The 19767-nt window shown below is 43.5% G+C and overlaps 1 protein-coding gene and 1 pseudogene across 1 annotated transcript; both read left to right on the plus strand.

Annotated features, from left to right (window-relative positions):
• Window positions 1-836: 836 nt before the first annotated feature.
• Window positions 837-2799, plus strand: LOC111959829 (C-X-C chemokine receptor type 1-like). The gene is made up of 2 exons (XM_023981636.2): window positions 837-1095; window positions 1578-2799. The coding sequence occupies exon 2, from the start codon at window positions 1581-1583 to the stop codon at window positions 2664-2666; it is 1086 nt and encodes a 361-aa protein (XP_023837404.1). The 5' UTR covers window positions 837-1095; window positions 1578-1580; the 3' UTR covers window positions 2667-2799.
• Window positions 2800-16862: 14063 nt separating this feature from the next.
• Window positions 16863-17588, plus strand: LOC111959230 (C-X-C chemokine receptor type 2-like; annotated as a pseudogene).
• The last annotated feature ends 2179 nt before the right edge of the window (window positions 17589-19767 follow it).

Consider the following 19767-nt stretch of genomic DNA (forward strand, 5'->3'; position numbering starts at 1 on the left):
TATTGATTCCCCTTGCCACTTTATTGTTAAGCCAATAGGTTTTTGGTATTAGTTTCGTCTTGCCTTCACCTTCTCAACATGGCATCGTATTGGCTGGTTTGCGTAGCTTGCTTACGAGGGAGGATGTTTCAGTTAGAATCGTCCCAGTGAACAAGCACCAAACCAGCGGTAAGTTGTTGGTTGCAAAGCACTGTACGTCAAAAGTGATTTTTATACTCCCAAGTGATGATTTAAATGTACAATTTATATCAATTTGTTTGCAAATGTTATTAGAACACCACACATACAATTTAGCGTTTTTTTTGTGCATATTTGTTATGCATTTTGTTGTAGAGAATTCCAGCTAATACTAGCTAGCAACTTACTGTGTCTGGTGGGGGGAGTTCGTATATTTTGTACAGTGCGTGAGTGCAGAGTTGGATGGTGAGCCGTGCATTGCATGACGTGCAATTTTGTGCTGTTTCTGTCAGAATAAATCTCCATGACTGGTGCTACAAGTTCGTGTCGATGATTGATTGTACACAACGCAAGAAGAGTACTGTTACACATGTAAAGTGAGGAGTAATGTCAGCTTTTTTTAGATTTAATCACCAATGAGGTGACCGTATTATAGACACTGCATTCTGAAATCTGCATCGAAATGATCATTGAGTGATTGAAATTGAAAGGGACAGAATGATGGAAAAAACTGGAAAAGGCCATCCCTTACTCAACCTGAAGTTCTTTACTCAACCTCCTTGGCACACTATCATAAGCTCTGTAGCTTGCCTAAACCTTATGTGGATCTGTCTACTTCCCATGTGTCATGGCATTGGGTGATGTAGCCTACAGAATGACATTGCACTGCTGTTCGAGGGCCACTCACTTTTCCTGAAGCAAAGCAGTTATTCTGGTGTAGTAAGCGTTGATCTGTTGATCTCAAACTGTTCGTTGAGGTATACACAATAGGAACTCAGTCTAGTGTGAGAGTAACAGACAGGAAAAGGCTTTAGTTTCAGAGAAAAAAGTGCTGAGACGCTGAGACAGACACTCTTCTGCTTGCTGATAGTGTTTTCTGCTGCTTTTCTGAGCTGTCAAGAGGACAGGTATAGCCAGGTAAGGATTTTACTTTATTAGTTATTGAACTGGGTCAGACTAATTTCATTTCAACCTGAATTTCATTCCAATTAAATAATATTTTTCACCTGTGGTTATGCCAAATGTATGTAAGTTGAACATATAACACAACAAGTACATTGTAGAGCTGGGACAATTAAAATGAAATAAGTTTGCTAATAAGGGTGATTGTTAATGGGACAATTGATGGCTACAACCATCAAACTAGTAGTGGTAGTTAAATGATTAAAAAAACTGTGGTGCACATTAATGCTATAAATGTATTGTTCTATTTATCCATATTGCATTAATTCAGGCAATTTATCGCGTTATGGATGTCCAAAATCGGCCAGCTCTAGTTCATTGCACAATTAGTCATTCTAAAAAGACACGCAACACTAACTACATAGCTAAACACAAAATGTAATACACAGGGATTTTTGGTGGGGTTTACAATATACTTTTTTTTTCTTTTCATGCAGCCCATGGAAATGCCAGAAATGGATGTTGACCTTTCTCTCTTCGTTGAATTCCTCAACTTCACTTATCCTCCCATAGACGAGCTGGGGGTCCCTTGTAACGTCTCTATCTTGGGCTTGAGCAGTGTTGGTCTAATGATCACCTACATCGCTGTGTTCATCCTCAGTGTGCTGGGTAACAGTGTAGTCATCTACGTGGTATGCTGCATGGCCAGGGGCCGGACCACCACAGACGTCTATCTGATGCACCTAGCAATGGCTGACCTCCTCTTCTCCTCGACCCTCCCCTTCTGGGCCGTCTATGTCTACTCCCACTGGATTTTCGGTACCTTCCTCTGCAAGTTCCTGTCTGGCCTCCAGGATGCTGCCTTTTATTGTGGGGTTTTCCTGTTAGCGTGCATTAGTGTGGACCGCTACCTGGCTATCGTGAAGGCCACGCGGGCACCGGCCCAGCGGCGCCACCTGGTGGGGTTGGTGTGCGGGGCCGTGTGGCTGGGGGCGGGGCTACTTTCGTTGCCCGTGGCACTCCAACGGGAGGCTATCCAACCCGAGGATCTTGAAGGCCAGATCATCTGCTTTGAGAACCTGACTGCGGCGAGCAGCGACCGGTGGCGGGTGGGTGTGCGGGTGATTCGCCATCTGCTGGGCTTCTTCCTGCCACTGTCGGTCATGGTCGTCTGCTACAGCTGCACTGCAGCGACGCTGTTCCGTGGCGTGCGCAACGGCGGCCAGAAGCATAAGGCCATGCGCGTCATCCTGGCCGTGGTGCTGGCGTTCGTGGCATGCTGGCTGCCGCGCAACATCAGCGTGCTGGTAGACACGCTGATGCGGAGCGGCTCGCTGGGCGAGGAGACGTGTGAGTTCCAGAACAAGGTGAGCGTGGCGCTGTATGTGACTGAGGTGATGGCGTTCCTGCACTGCGCCGTCAACCCCGTGCTATATGCCTTCATCGGGCAGAAGTTCCGGAACCAGCTCTTGGTGGTGCTCCACAAGCATGGGCTGATCAGCAAGAGATTGATGGTGGCGTACCACAGTGGCTCAGTCAACAGCACGGCCAGTCAAAGGTCTAGGAACACCTCCGTTACCCTGTAAGTTTTCAGTAATCAGGGGGTGGTGTGGAAGGGGTGAGTTTCACTGGTTTCTCACACAGTATGGTCAGGGGTGCGGGCATGGCGAGAAACTGTTCTTCATGTTCTAGGTGTGTGTGTGTGTGTGTGTGTGTGTGTGTGTGTGTGTGTGTGTGGGGGGGGGGGGGGGGGGGGGGGCATGGATGATTCTATTGTATAGGTCCAATCCATTGTTTTTCATGTGATGCTTCAATGCTTGCTAAGTATAAACAACATACATGTCAAGGCCTAATGTGTATTAAATCTTCATCTTGCAACTTTTTCTTTGTCAATGCCACAAATAACTATTTGAGAAGAGCCGGAACATTGTGATATTTGTCAAGTGATGATCTGATAATGAAAGTCTTATCTACCGAAACAGAGGGAAATAGTTACGTGAGCGAAATGACTCAATCTGTATTGCAAAAGCACACCAACATGACTCTAAATGTGTTCCATTGAAATGTTGCCATATTTTTGCTCTGTTTACTTGCATCCTCATTCCTCAATGACCACTGCATCTCTCACTTCCTAGGTCCAATCCAATGTTTTTTTCTCATTTTTACCTTTATTTAACTAGGCAAGTCAGTTAATAAGAACAAATTGTTATTTCCAATGACAGTGGGTTAACTGCCTTGTTCAGGGGCAGAACGACATATTTTTACCTGGTCAGCTCAGGGATTTGATCTTGTAAACTTTCGGTTACTAGTCCACTAGGCTACCCTGCCGCATTGTTGCATTGTTGCTTCAATGCTTGCTAAGTATAAGCAACATACATGTCAAGGCCTAATGTGTATTAAATCTTCATCTTCCAACTTTTATTTGTCAACAGACGTGTGATGTATTTGTGTTCCCCTTGCAACAATAGAGAAAATGCTATTGTACTCATAAATAAGATGCACACATTTAAAAACATATTTTAACTTATATTAGGATCCACCAGCTCAAATAAGGGTGTTCTGAACTTTGTCAATGTCTAAAAAACAAGTTGAGATGAGCAGGAAAATTGTGATCTTTGTCAAGTGATGATCTGATAATGAATGTCTTATCTATCAAAACAGAAGTGGTTATGTGAGCAAAATGACTCCATTTATGACCGCGATCTGTATTGCAAAAGCACACCAACATGACTCTAACTGTGTTCCATTGAAATGTTGCCATCTTTTCTCCTTGTTTACTTGCATCCTCATTCCTCAATGACCACTGCATCCTCTCACTTCCTGCCTCAATTGCACAATTGGATCAATCTGCTGTAAAGGTCTATGGGTCGTTCCACGAACAGAGTGCAGTTTATGTCCCTCAGACATTATGTGTGTACATTTTTATGAAACACTCAGTTTAACAGTTGGATCACATACACTCAACTCCTGAAACTGACCCCATTCTGCTTTCCCAAATATCAATCTCCTCAATCCATTTCTTACTGAATCTTGCACCCTCAATCCTACAGTACACATGATAGTATAGTGATCACTACCCCATGTAGATTCCTCCAAAACCTCCCAACTACATCTGTCTGCCCTTGAATTTGTGATCATTGTAAGATCCAGAGCAGATTCATTAATTTCCAGTTACTGGGCCAATCCTGGTTCCCCCAGTTACTGGGCCAATCCTGGTTCTTAATCTTCATTAAGATTCACAAGCCCTTTTTCATCAAGTAGTTCCTCCAACACTTGTCCATTTACATCAGTCTGTAACCCTTCCCAGAGCGTACTATGAGCATTAAAATCCCCACAACACATTACACATCTCCTATCTTGATCTTCTACTGTACATTCCCAAGGGCCATCAACTCTAGTGTCTTACACAGGTTGTAAAACTTCACTATTACCATATTCCCCCAACCACATCTCTACCACTACATACTCGTGCTCAACACCGTCTCCCACACTCCTATATGAGATCCCCTGCTTTATAAAGATAGCACACCCTCCCCCTGCCACTGTATCGCTATGGACTGCAACATAACTTTGTATAACCACATCTAGAGTAGGTTTAAGCCATGTCTACTGGAGACATATTACATTAGGTTTGTCTGGTAACTCCTCAAGAAACTGTTTGAACGCTTTCCCATTAGCCATCAAACTTCTCGCATTCCATTGAAGGATTAACACCATTATGAATCAATACATTATTTCTGACAGGACTGATTCTCAGTCTTATTGAGGTCATCCTGTACATTTTCCCATATCAGTCCTGTGATCCCAAGACACTTCACTGCTTGCTCCACTATGATCTGTATCTTCTTAGTACTAGATTGTCGTTTTTCTGAGCAATTGATTGCTGCTGTCACAAATGTAACAACCTTCCTCATGTCTACTACCAGTCTTGTGTTCTCCCCCATTCTGTTCCCTACATCACGCCCCCAACCGGCATCCCGATCTGCCCTGGAGTACCTGCTCTTCTAGGTGCCCCGGGTGTTTCTGTGTGAGTTACATTAACTGCTTCTGCATATGAGATTTTACGCTCACTCCTCACTTGCTGCACTTCCACCTGTCTTTTCATCACTGCACAACCACCCATATGCCACACTATGGACACCCCCACAGTTACAGCACTTTAACTGGACCCCGTCTCCACAATATGCATGTTCTCCCCCACACTTCGCAAATGTCCTTTTGCCTTTTCAGACCTTTGACAGTTATAGCAACGCAATGGTTTCGGAACATAAGCTTGCACATGGTAAGCTTGCACATAAGCTTGCTCGGGTACTCAACTTCCGGCGCCGATAGAGATGGCAGCCTCGCTTCGCGTTCCTTGGAAAATATGCAGTATTTTGTTTTTTTACGTGTTATTTCTTACATCGGTACCCCGGGTAATCTTAGGTTTYATTACATACAGTCGGGAGGAACTACTGAATATACGATTAACGTCAACTCACCATCGTTCCTACCAGGAATATGACTTTCCCGAAACGGATCGCAGTGTTTTGCCTTTCACACAATACAATGGATCTGATCCCAGCCGGCGACCCTGGGCGACGCCGAAAGGGGAAAACGTGGCGGTCTCGTGTCAGGCTTCGGAGACGGGCACATCGCGCTCTCCTACCCAGCATACTACTCGCCAATGTCCAGTCTCTGACAATAAGGTTGATGAAATCCGAGCACGGTAGCATTCAGAGAGACATCAGGGATTGCAACGTGCTCTGCTTCACGGAAAACTGGCTAACTCAAGGGACGCTAACGGAGTCGGTGCAGCCAGCTGGTTTCTCCATGCATCGCGCCGACAGAAACAAACATCTTTCCGGTAAGAAGAGGGGCGGGGGTATGCCTTATGATTAACGAGAAGTGGTGTGACCATCATAATACACACAAGAACTCAAGTCGTTCTGTTCACCTGATCTAGAACTCTCACAATCAAATGTCGACCGCATTATCTACCAAGGGAATTCTCGTCAATCATAATCACAGCCGTATACATTCCCCCCAAGCAGACACATCGATGGCCCTGAACGAACTTTATCTGACTCTTTGTAAACTGGAAACCACACACCCTGAGGCTGCATTCATCGTAGCTGGGGATTTTAACAAGGCTAATCTAAAAACAAAACTCCCTAATTCTATCAGCATATCGATTGTGCTACCAGGGCTGGAAAAACACTGGACATTGCTACACTAATTTCCGCGACGCTTACAAGGCCCTCCCCCGCCCCTTTCGGAAAAGCTGACCACGACTCCATTTGTTGATTCCTGCCTACAAACAGAAACTCAAACAACAGACTCCCGCGCTCAGGTCTGTTCAAGCTGGTCCGACCAATCTGAATCCACGCTTCAAGACTGCTTCGATCACGCGGATTGGAATATGTTCCGCATCGCGTCAACAACATATATGACGAATATGCTGATTGGTGAGCGAGTTCATTAGGAAGTGCATTGAGCGATGTTGTACCCACAGCAACGATAAAAACATTCCCAAACCAGAAACCGTGGATTGACGGCAGCATTCGGTGAAACTGAAAGCGCGAACCACTGCTTTTAACCAGGGCAAGGTGACCGGAAGCATGACCGAATACAAACAGTGTAGCTATTCTCTCCGCAAGGCAATCAAACAGGCTAAGTCTCAGTACAGAGACAAAATCGAGTCGAATTAACAGCGCTCAGACACAGAGGGTATGTGGCAGGTCTACAGTCAATCACGGATTACAAAAAGAAAACCAGCCCCGTCGAGGACCAGGATGTCTTGCCCAGACAGGCTAAACAACTTTTTTGCCCGCTTTGAGGACAATACAGTGCCACTGACACGGCCCCCTACCAAAACCTGCGGGCTCTCCTTCACTGCAGCCGAGGTGAGTAAAACATTTAAACGTGTTAACCCTCGCAAGGCTGCAGGCCAGACGGCATTCCCAGCCGCGTCTCAGAGCATGCGCAGACCAGCTGGCTGGTGTGTTTACGGACATATTCAATCAATCCTTATCCCAGTCTGCTGTTCCCACATGCTTCAAGAGGGCCACCATTGTTCCTGAAGAAGCTAAGGTAACTGAGCTAACGACTATCGCCCCGTAGCACTCACTTCCGTCATCATGAAGTGCTTGAGAGAGCTAGTCAAGGACCATATCACCTCCACCTACGGACACCCTAGACCCACTCCAATTTGCTACCGACCCAATAGGTCCACAGACGACGCAATCGCAACCCAACTGACACTGCCCTAACCCATCTGGACAAGAGGAATACCCATGTGAGAATGCTGTTCATCGATTACAGCTCAGCATTTAACACCATAGTACCTCCAAACTCGTCATCAAGCTCGAGACCCTGGGCTCGACCCGCCTGCAACTGGGTCCTGGACTTCCTGACGGGCCGCCCCGGTGGTGAGGGTAGGTAAACAACATCTCACCGCTGATCCTCAACACTGGGGCCCACAAGGTGTCGTCTGAGCCCTCTCCTGTACTCCCTGTTTCACCCACGACTGCGTGGCCATGCACGCTCCAACTCGATCATCAAGTTTTGCGGATGACACTACGGTAGGATTGATCCAACCGACGAGACGCTACAGGAGAGGTGAGGCCCTCGAGTGTGGTGTCAGGAAAATAACTCATACTCACGTCACAAAACAAAGGAGATGATGTGGACTTCAGGAAACAGCAGAGGAGCACCCCTATCCACTCGACGGGTCAGTAGTGGAGAAGGTGGAAAGTTTAAGTTCCCGGTGACACATCACGGACAAACTGAATTGGTCCACCCACACAGAACAGCGTTGTGGAAGAGGCGCAGCAGCGCCTCTTCACTACCGGAGCTGAAAGATTCGGCTTGTCACCAAAAGCACTCACAACTTCTACAGATCCACAATCGAGAGCTCCTGTCGGGCTGTGTACAGCCTGTGTACGGCAACTGCTCCGCCCACAACCGTAATGTCCAGAGGAGTGAGGTCTGCAGAACGCATCACCAGGGGCAAAACTACCTCTCCAGGACACCTACACCACCCGATGTCACAGGAAGGAATAAAGATCATCAAGGACAACAACCACCCAAGCCACTGCCTGTTCACCCCGCTATCATCCAGAAGGCGAGGTCAGTACAGGTGCATCAAGCAGGGACCGAGAGACTGAAACGCTTCTATTCAAGGCATCAGACTGTTAAAACAGCCCACATAACATTTAGCGGCCGCTGCCAACATACTGACTCAACTCCAGCCACTTTAAAAAGGGAATGATGGAAATTATGATAAAATGTACCACTAGCCACTTTAAGCAATGCCACTTAATACTATGTTTACAGATCCCTCATTACCCATCTATATGTATATACTGTACATATCTATCTACTGCATTTTGCATCTTTATGACTAAATGTACCACTAGCATTAAACTATGCATTTATGTTACATACCTATCATACCAGTCTGCATATTGTATATACGTGTACTCTAACCATCTACTGTCATTGCCAGGCCGTCTCGTAAACACACTCATCCATATATCTTGTGGAATATCTTTCCATTCAACACTTGTTGTGTATGTAAGGTAGTAGCGTGGAATTGTTAGGTTAGATTACTGTTGGTTATTACTGCATTGTCGGAACTAGAAGCACAAGCATTTCGCTACACTCGCATTAACATCTGCTAACCATGTGTATGTGACTAATAAAATTTGATTTGATTTGATTTGATTTGATTTGACATAGTAACTCCTATACCCAAGCTTAACTTTTTCTGGCTATACCAGATCCTCAAAGTTTAGTAGCACTGACAGGCTATCCACCTTCTTCCTATCTCGTGTCATCTGAAGACACTTTGCCCCTTCAAGTAGTATTTTATTTATTTCATGTTATCAATTTCTGGAACTCCTGTAATAACTCCCTTCAGCCACTGCCATCCAGTTTGATCCGGCATGCTACTATCAACCATATGTTTACATACCTGCTTGAGTTTGAGTGCTTTCTCATACTGTTAAGCATTGATACACACCATCACCAAACTTCCATCATGAAGAATTTTAGCAGACACAACCTCTCCTACTTTACTGTCCAAATCCCTAGTCAATGCGATCTCATTCACCGCCGTGACTCCACCCTCGTCCTTAAATTTCTCCAATATCTTGAGCTCCACTTCTCTCAGTACAACACTGCGAACCGAACCTTCCTCATCACTACTCTCCTCCAACAAGAGAGCTTCTTCTTAAGCTTTACTCTCACTTTTCTACCTCCACATATTTCCACTCCATCCTGTCCTCCTCAAGTCCTAACCCCCCTACCTTTCCATCCATCTCTGCTCCAATCACAGCTCAGTGTTGCTCAACCACCTCCACCGGATTTCATGCTCCAAAACAAAAACAAACAAAACATCAACCTTTCTTGACAAAATTGTATAATAATGATAAGCTAGTTAACAAACTATAATTTAACAAATTAGTCACCAAGCCCGCTTGGTTTAACACTTTGGCTGCAGTCCAAACACTTAAAAGACACACCCTATCCCCTCAGCCCTCAAATTAAGAGGACACTTCTGATGACGTCTGACGAATATACACTTGCAGTAAAAGGGGCAAGGGAGGGAGGAAGGAATAATTTTTATGTGGACCGTCCTTGCCTGGAAATTCGTCACGTTCATCCCGCTATGATTGTGTTTTCAGCCACCGGTAGCTTGTGGGTGCTTTATATGCGCTACAGTCAATTATGAGTGCATATCTACTTACATGAACTATATAATCATTAATAGCAAAGTAAATAGCTAAATAACGTTAGCCTGCCTAGCTGGAACTTGTGAAGAAGGAAAATGTTTTATTTCTACAATTTCCAAAAGCTTACCAAACAAAAACATCATTACTTTTACAAGACGTATTTGTGCCATCATCTGCATTAGTAGCATAATTTTTTTAACCTTTTTACATTTGTTTTTACTTACACTTGTATGTTGACTTCTCCATTGATGTTGCTTTTAAGTTTTGGTGGACTTTTCTTAGCGGATGTACAATCGTCGCGAATTGAATTATGGGGAGTTTCAGGCCCCGGAGTGAACATAATTGTACACTCGCAATGAGGGCTGAGGGGCTTACGTTGCAAACTTCCCTTGCTTGGCTAATCGTTTGGACCGCATTCCAAGATGGTGACGGGGATTCCCACAAGGGCATTAGGCGAGGGTAAGTGGACGAGGGTGTGTCTTTTATGAGTTTGAACCGCAGCCTTTGTTTCTTTCACGGCAATCACTCACGTATGGATTTTCTTCTCCTTAAAATTTGTATTGGTGAATCGCAACCAACTTCAAAGTGCATACACAGCCACCTACTGTACTAGAGTGTGAGGCCGTTATTTGTTGTATAGGCTGCTATCCTACGTGAAATAAAATAATGGAAGGGGAAAAAAATTGCCACGTTAGCTACAGCCAGGCTGGAAAGACAACTGTGATACCCAGTAGAATGCATCTCAAGTTGGCAGGCACTTTGACTTGTGTCTATGCTTTACCTTGTGTCTATGCTTTGACTTGTGTCTATGCTTTACCTTGTGTCTATGCTTTGACTTGTGTCTATGCTTTGACTTGTGTCTATGCTGTCTAGTGGAAACGGGTGCACTGGTCGCCGGCTTATCGACTCGTGGTGCAGCCCAATCAGCCACGTAAAACAGGTCTTGAGTGGGCAACAAAGCTGCCCAATTAGCCGATTCGCTTTCCATACACCCACTTGCCTTTACTACTGTCACCACATTGGGCTGCAGCTACCCATACTTCTTCAAACAGTGTTCCCTGCAATGTTTTGGCTATGAAGCCCTGGAGATCCAAAAACCTTTAAACTGCATTCGCAATTATATCCAGTTTCATCGATTTCTTGTTTGTTTGGCATGTACTGTCTATCACCCGAGCAAAAACGCAACAAAATGTACCTTAGTTGTTTTTTAAAATTCCTTAACTGGTTAATAACATTTTCTGTAGGCTGCAGGGCATCCATTGCCATTTCTTACTCATTTCCACTAACTCTTTCAAACATTTGCACTGCCTCCACATATTGTAAAAGACCTGCTGGGCAGCCCTGATTCTTGCTATTTCAACCTCATTTACCCTTACAGGGCACAACTGGAACACAAGCATTTCATTACATCCGTAATAACATCTTCTAAATATGTGTACGTGACCAATAGAAATTGATTTGATTTGAACTGCAGGACCGTGTATCCACTGACTCTTCAACAACATATACAGGTAGGTATCCTAGTGGTTAGATCGTTGGGCCAGTAATAGGAAGGTTGCTGGTTTGAATCCCCGAGCTGACAAGGTAAAAATATGTCGTTCTGCCCCTAAGCAAGGCAGCTAACCCACTGTTCCCCGTGGATGTCGATGAAGGCAGCCCCCCCGCACCTTTCTGATTCAAAGGGTTTTGGGTTAAATGCGGAAGACACATTTCAGTTGAATACATTCAGTTGTACAACTGACTAGGGATCCCCCTTTCCCTACAGTATACTCAGTCTGCACACACTTGCCACTTGGCCAACATTGCAATGGTCTGTTCACAAAAACTCACCGCGTATCTCATATACCCCAAATGTACATGTGTATGGAGAAACTGTTCATCAAATAGCAATAGCACAGCCTTCCTCCTTCCATCCGTCATACAGTTCAAGCAACATGCCTCCTCTACTCCTGGTATGCAGTGTTTAATTAAGACGTTGAGCCTCAATTTCCACCGAGACACCAGGGAAGACACATTTTATCTGTGTCCTGCTCAGAAAGTCAAAGCTTTCCACTTCATACTCCCATAATTTTCAGAGCCACAATGCACATTCCTTTTGTTCTTCTGATACACAATAAACCAATACCATACCGCTTCTGGTAACTCTGGCTGTTCCCACCTCTCCCAATGTGTACTCCACCATCTGCGCGACAGCAATTTGGTCTCCCAAAAATATACAGAGCAAAAATATAAATGCAACATGTAAAGTGTTAATCCCATGTTTCATGCTCTGAAATAAAATATCCCAGAAATGTTTTGATATGCACAAAAAAACATATTTCTCTCAAATTTGGGCACAAATTTGTTTTCATCCCCGTTAGTGAGCATTTCTCATTTGCCAAGATAATCCATCCACCTGACAGGTGTGGCATATCAAGAAGCTGATTAAACAGCGTGATCATTACACAGGTGCATACTGTATCACAGGTGCACCTCTCTCAATATGAGCAAGACAAAGGAGCTGATCGTGGACTATAGGTAAAGGAGGGCCGAAAAAGCAGGGCTTTCTGACATCCAGGACCTACAGTATATACTAGGCGGTGTCAGAGAAGGCCCAAAAAATTGTCAAAGACTCCAGTCACCCAAGTCATAGACTGTTCTCTCTGCTACCACATGGAAAGCTGTACCGGAGCGCCAAGTCTAGGACCAAAAAGCTCCTTAACAGCTTGTACCCCCAAGCCATAAGACTACTGAACAACTAATCAAATGGCCACCCGGACTATCTTGTTTTTACACTGCTGCCACTCACTGTTTATTATCTATGCATAGTCACTTTACAAATGACCTGGACTATCCTGTACCCCCGCACATTGACTTGGTAGCGGCACCCTGTATATAGCCTTGTTATTGTTATGTACATTTATTGTGTTGCTTTTTGATTGATTACATTTTTTAAACTTTAGTTTATTTAGTAAATATTTTATCAACTCTATTTCTTGAACTGTATTGTTGGTTAAGGGCTTGAAAGTAAGCATTTCACGGTAAGGTGTTGTATTCGGCACATGTGACAAATTCAATTTGATTTGTGCTGGGGACAATAAAAGGCCACTCTACAATGTGCAGTTCTGTCACACAACACAATGCCACAGGTGTCTCAAGATTTAAAGGAACGTACAATTGGCATACTGACTGCAGTAATGTCCACCAGAGCTGTTGCCAGATAATTTAATGTTCATTTCTCTTCCATAAGCCGCCTCCAATGTAATTTTGGAGAATTTGCAGACCATAATTCCTCCTTCACCAAACTTTACAGTTGGCACTATGCATTCGGGCAGGTAGCATTTTTCTGGCATCCGCTAAACCCTAGCTGTGTTCAAACACACATTCTAACATAATGCATACTACATACCTCTACAGGATCAGTGGGGGCCCCGCCGTACGGTTGAGCTAACGCAGGCTAATGCGATTGGCATGAGATTGCAAGTAGCAAGAACATTTCCCAGGACATAGACATATCTGATATTGGCAGAAAGCTTAAATTCTTGTTAATCTAACTGCACTGTCCAATTTACAGTAGCTATTACAGTGAAAAAACACCATGCTATTGTTTGAGGAGGAAAATTTAGGAAAATGTGTTAATAAACTAATTAGGCACATTTGGGCAGTCTTGATACAACATTTGAACAGAATACAATGTTTCATTGGATAAGTCTAAAACTTTGCACATACACTGCTGCCATCTAGTGGCCAAAATCTAAATTGTGCCTGGGCTGGAATAATACATTATGGCCTTTCTCTTGCATTTCAAAGATGATGATACAAAAAAACGCATGGTGGTTTTTCTAGGTATTATATTTTACCAGATCTAATGTGTTATATTCTCCTACATTCATTTCCACAAACTCCAAAGTGTTTCCTTTCAAATGGTATCAAGAAATTGTGTATCCTTGCTTCAGGTCCTGAGCTACAGGCAGTTAGATTTGGGTATGTCATTTTAGGCGAAAATTGAAAAAAAGGGGCGGATCCTTAAGAGGAGTGTATACTACATACTATATACTATTAGTTCATTTTAGTATACTGTAAACGAATGGGTATTGTTTCAGTTGAGCGTACTTGAGCTTTTCCTGGCTACCAGAAGTTGATGCTGTTGCTATGCAACCTCTTGCTAGCTTGTTAGCAATACAAATGACTAGCTAGAAATTGTACAATTTCGGGTGTGTTCATAAATTCAATCTGGAGTGCCAAAATGCGCTCTGGGCATTGGTAAATCCAGAGCATTGTCAGATTGTTCATTTGTAAATTCGCTCTTGGAGCGTTCAGAGCGCACACTGAATGCTCTGGCCGAGGAGTAGGGTTGATCCAAGCATTCTGACCTCAAAACAGCAGTCAAGCACCCAAGCTAACTGGCTAACTTGCTATCTACTTCCAGACACAAATGAGAGAACACTTCACTCTGACCATTTTACTTGCCCTAGCAGAGCTGGTTAGGCTGTTTTCATGGTATCCACAGCGTTGGTGACTGTAACTGTGCTCCTGGCAACAATTTAATGATGCTTGTTTTTTCTGACACCGGACATATTCAACGGGTGTTGAGCATTCATAAATCCATCAGTTATTCTGCGCTCTGGCACACGAGAGTGCTCTACAATTGGAGTAGATAGCCAGAATTAACAATGTTCATTGAGAACTCACAACGACTATACCACGTAGCTAAGAATGACGTGAATAATCAAATCAATAAATGTTGGGTAGTTAGTTAGTTAGCGTATAGTTAATATACTGCCTGGCAAGTTTGATATATTAGGAGTCAACTAACGTTAGGATGGTAACTAACTAACTTACTGTAATGCTATGCTGTTCGTAAGGATAGCGTAGCTAACAAATTGTCAGCCAACATAACGTGTAACGCAACTTATTTGAAAAGTCATTACTTTATTACATTGCTCAACATTTTCTAAACATTTGCCATAATTAGTTAAAGCAATGCATTTTTATCCACTTCGCCTGCATATTTAACGCCATTTTCTTCAAATCACACCCATTTTATGAAGAATTGCATTATGGGCCCTAAAAGCACGGAAATAGTGCCCACTGCTTGTATACTTCGTATTTTGGTGAATTTAGTACAACATCTGGGAACTTTTGGCATACTAACTATATCCATACTTTGACCAATAAGCACACTACATACTCAATTACGTCACAAATAGTACGGTTAGTGCGGTTAGTATGAGTATTCCAACACAGCTCCAGATTCGTTCGTCGGACTGCCAGATGGTGAATCGTAATTCAAGCTTTACACCACTCCAGCCAACGCTTGGCATTGCGCATGGTGATCTTAGGCTTGTGTGCGGCTGCTCGGCCATGGAAACCCATTTTATGAAGCTGCTGACGAACAGTTCCTGGGCCAACGTTGCTTCCAGAGGCAGTTTGGAACTCGGTAGTGAGTGTTGCAACCAAGGACATATGATTTTTACATGCTACTCGCTTCAGCACTCGACTGTCCCACTCTGTGAGCTTGTGTGGCCTACCACACGGCTGAGCCGTTGTTACTCCTGGACATTTCCACTTCACAATAACAGCACTTACAGTTGACTGGGGCAACTCTAGCAGGGCAGAAATTTGAAGAACTGACTTATTGGAAAGGTGACATTGAAAGTCATTTAGCTTTAAGTAAGGCCATTCTACTGCCAATGTTTGTCTATGGAGATTGTATGAATGTGTGCTTGATTTTATACACCTTTCAGCAACGGGTGTGCCTGAAATAGCTAAATCCACTCATTTGAAGGGGTGTCCACATACTTTTGTATATATAGTGTATATCTGCCTTCCGTATCTGCGGTGGAAGGTGGCAAAGCTACAGCGGTGTTTGTTAGACCAGGAGATATCCCGAAAAATTGGTCTTCTCATGAAAATGTCTGACCCCTCTATGTCTATATAAGGTCCCACTGTTGACAGTGCATGTCAGAGCAAAAAACGAAGCCATGAGGTCGAAGTAATTGTCCGTAGAGTTCTGAGACAGGATTGTGGTGAGGCACAGATCTGGGGAAGGGTATCAACACATTTCTGCAGCATTGAAGGTCCCCAAGAACACAGTGGCCTCCATCATCCTTAAAAGGAAGAAGTTTGGAACCACCAAGACTCTTATTAGAGCTGGCCGTCCGGCCAAATTGAGCAATTGTGGGTGAAGGGCTTTGGTCAGGGAGGTGACCAAGAACCCGATGGTCACTCTGACAGAGCTCCCAGCATAGGGCAACTTGTCATCAGCATATGGCTCTGAGGAGGATTCTTGAGAGACGAGGCCTACTCCTAACTATTGAATAAAATGTCACATTGAATTCTGTCTCTGTTGTCATTCAGTTAAGCCTGTAATGATTGAACTGGAGTTATTCATGACTATAAACATGAACATGTTTTTCTAAAAGTGAGGAAAGGGGAGGGGTGCTGAGTGGGACTTACTCTGTTACACAAACACATCTTGCCATATCATTACCAAATATTTCAGTTTCAGTGGTGAGATAAGAATCTCCTTAGCATAGCACATATTCAGCAATGAGTTCTCCCTGTCGATAAAACTGTAGACAGACAATAAACTGTTTTTTAAATCAACCAGGTTCACAGAGTTTGGGGTCAGTGAACAGAATATGATGTGTAGGGTCTGTGAACAGAGTAAGATGTGTTGTGACATATGTCAGATGAGAAGTTGTTGTACAATACAAGTTGAATTGGTTGCCAGTTCCTCCTCTTGAGACAGTTCTCGTGCCAGAAACAATAACTTCTTATCATTGTTTTGAATCTTTGGTCATGTTTTGAGGTTTTTGACTTAAGTAAGAAGCCCAGTCCAATACAACATGTGAGTTCAATTATTCAGGTCTTGAGCAAATCAACATTTATAATAAACATTTACAGACAACGTTGACATAAATGACAACACCAGGTCACACAAACAGACAGAGCCATATAAAATACATATAGGCCTAACAGTAGTAGTATTACTAGTATTACATGTTGCAACTGTTAGCAAGTGAAACAGCATGCGGCTATGTACAATACTTCTATTTGTACATTCTCATTTCCTGCTACAAGATGGCGAGCTATATTAACCTGGTGGGGTTGGTGTGCGGAGACGTGTGGCTGGGGGCGCGGCTTCTCTCGTTGACAGTGGCGCTCCCAACGGGAGGCTGTCCAACCAGAGGATCTCAATGAACAGACCATCTGTTTTTTTATTTGAACCTTTATTTAACTAGGCAGGGCAGTTAAGAACAAATTCTTATTTACAATGATGACCTAGGAATAGTGGGTTAACTGCCTTGTTCAGGGGCAGAACAACAGTTTGAGAACCTGTCCGCGGCGTGCAGCGACCGGTGGCAGGTGGGTGTGCGGGTGATTCGCCACGTGCTGGGCTTCTTCCTGCCACTGTTGGCCATGGTCGTCTGCTACAGCTGCACTGCAGCGACGCTGTTCCGTGGCGTGCGGAACGGCGGCCAGAAGCACAAGGCCATGCGCGTCATCCTGGCCGTCGTGCTGGCATTCGTGGCATGCTGGCTGCCGCGCAACATCAGCATGCCGGTGGACAAGTTGGACGAGGAGACATGTGAGTTCCGGAACAGGGTGAGTGTGGTACTGTATGTCACCGAGGTGATGGCGTTCATGCACTGCGCTGTCAACCCTGTGCTGTATACCTTCATCAGGCAGAAGTTCCGGAACAATCTCTTGGTGACGCTCCACAAGCATGGGCGGATCAGCAAGACGGTGATGGTGGCTTACAGCACGGCCAGTCAAAGGTCTAGGAACACCTCCGTTACCCTGTAAGTTTTCAGTAATCAGGGGGTGGTGTGGAAGAGTTGTGTTTCACTGGTTCCTCACACCGTATGGTCAGGGATGGGCGCATGGTGATAAACTTGTTTTTCATGTTCTAGGGTTGTGCGTATGTGTGTGTACAGTGGTTCCTCCTTTAAAAGTTGCGAGCTTGCACTGCAGGACTTAGAGGTACCCAGGGTCATGGATTCATTGCTCCAGACCATCACAAGGGGGAGTTAGAGCACTCATTATGCTGTTCGGTCCCAAGGTTTTTATATGACCAATCATATCGAGTGGCTCCATTGACGAATTTTGACGCGAGCCACCCTTGCCTTGTGGCGTTCTTCAACAAAGATGGCTGACAAAACATTACGGTGGAACCAGATGTAAGTTGTTATAACGTCATAACGAGTCAAGCAAAAAATGTACAATTGAGAGGAATATGTTAGTTAATTTAGAGACAAACGTTTGTGCATATTTTTTTGTCATAAAGTTAATTTACAAAATTCGCTATTTAGCAAGTTATCTGACTAGCTAACATTAGCCAGCTAGCTAGTGTTAGGAGAATGAATTTGTAATTCATGTTGTTTAAAACCTCTCTGGGATAGCGGGACGGTAGCGTCCCACTTGGCCAATAGCCAGGGAAATGTAGAGCGCCAAATTCAAAAAATTATATAAAATCAAACTTTCATTAAATCACACATGTAAGATACCAAATTAAAGCTACACTCGTTGTGAATCCAGCCAACATGTCAGAATTCAAAAAGGCTTTTTGGCGAAAGCATAAGATGCTATTATCTGATGATAGCACAATGTCAACAAAGAGAGAGTAGCATATTTCAACCCTGCAGGCGCAACTCAAAACGCAGATATAAAATATAAAACATGCATTACCTTTGATGAGATTCTTTTGTTGGCACTCCAATATGTCCCATAAACATCACAAATGGTCCTTTTGTTCGATTAATTCCGTCCATATATATCCAAATTGTCCATTTATTTGGCGCGGTTGATCCAGAAAAAAACAGCTTCCAATTTGCGCAAAGTCACTACAAAATATCTCAAAAATTACCTCTAAACTTTGCCAAAACATTTCAAAGTACTTTTGTAGTACAACTTAAGGTATTTGTAAAAGTTAATAATCGATCAAATTGAAGACGGGTCTATCTGTTTTCAATACAGGAGATAAACAAACTAACGCTACTTTCTTTAGTCTTGCGCAACTCTCAAACAGTACACATGACGCTACTCTACTTCCTGATGGCCTTCTTCTTCATTGCACAAATGAATAACCTCAACCTATTTCCTAAGACTGGTGACATCCAGTGGAAGCAGTAGGAACTGAGAACAGAGGAATTAGAAATCTGGCTTCCCAATGAAATCTCATTGAACAGACAGTGACTTAAAAAAAAAAAAATGATGGTTAGTCCTCCGGGTTTTGCCTGCTACATAAGTTCTGTTATACTTACAGATATGATTCAAACAGTTTTAGAAACTTCAGTGTGTTTTCTATCCAAATCTACTAATAATATGCATATCTTATATTCTGGGGATGAGTAGAAGGAAGTTGAAATTGGGCACGCTATTTTTACAAAAGTGAAAACTCTGCCCCCTATTCTAGAGAAGTTAATGTTTGCGGGACTCCTGAGAAAACCAGCAATCCAGGCTGTCGTCTTGTGAAACAGTGGAGGCAAAGAATCTAGCTAGCTAAAGCATTTACTGCAAATTGAATGTACAATTGTGTAAGCTTGCCTTGCAATGCAGCTGAAGTGACATAGCTAGCTGACTATTTACTTGCTTATTGTGTAGTGGAGGATAAAAATAACTGTATGCCTATGGATGTGTAGCTAGCTACAGTATGTAGCCAATCTAAAACGTTAGGTTCTGAACTAATATTCATACCAATCTAAGAACCTCAGCTACCATAGTTGTTGTATCAACTTCAAGTCTGAATGGCATTAATGATGCCTATGGATAGGTAGACTATAATAACTTTATTGTGCCAAGGATGCAAGTCCTACATACACATGTACTGTAGTTATTACCACGCATGAGATTCACACATTGTAGCCTGTACATTGAATATATTCACTGATCATGTACTCTGTATTCATATATACAGAAAAAAAACTATGCATATCTAACTCCCTTCATCTGCATTAATCTGAGGACACAGGATAGTATTTCAATG

Source organism: Salvelinus sp. IW2-2015, linkage group LG36 (assembly GCF_002910315.2).
Source record: "Salvelinus sp. IW2-2015 linkage group LG36, ASM291031v2, whole genome shotgun sequence".
Taxonomy (NCBI): domain Eukaryota; kingdom Metazoa; phylum Chordata; class Actinopteri; order Salmoniformes; family Salmonidae; genus Salvelinus; species Salvelinus sp. IW2-2015.

Excerpts from the sequence above, each read along its gene's own strand:
- LOC111959829 (XM_023981636.2), top strand. The coding sequence starts at position 1,581 with ATGGAAATGCCAGAAATGGATGTTGACCTTTCTCTCTTCGTTGAATTC.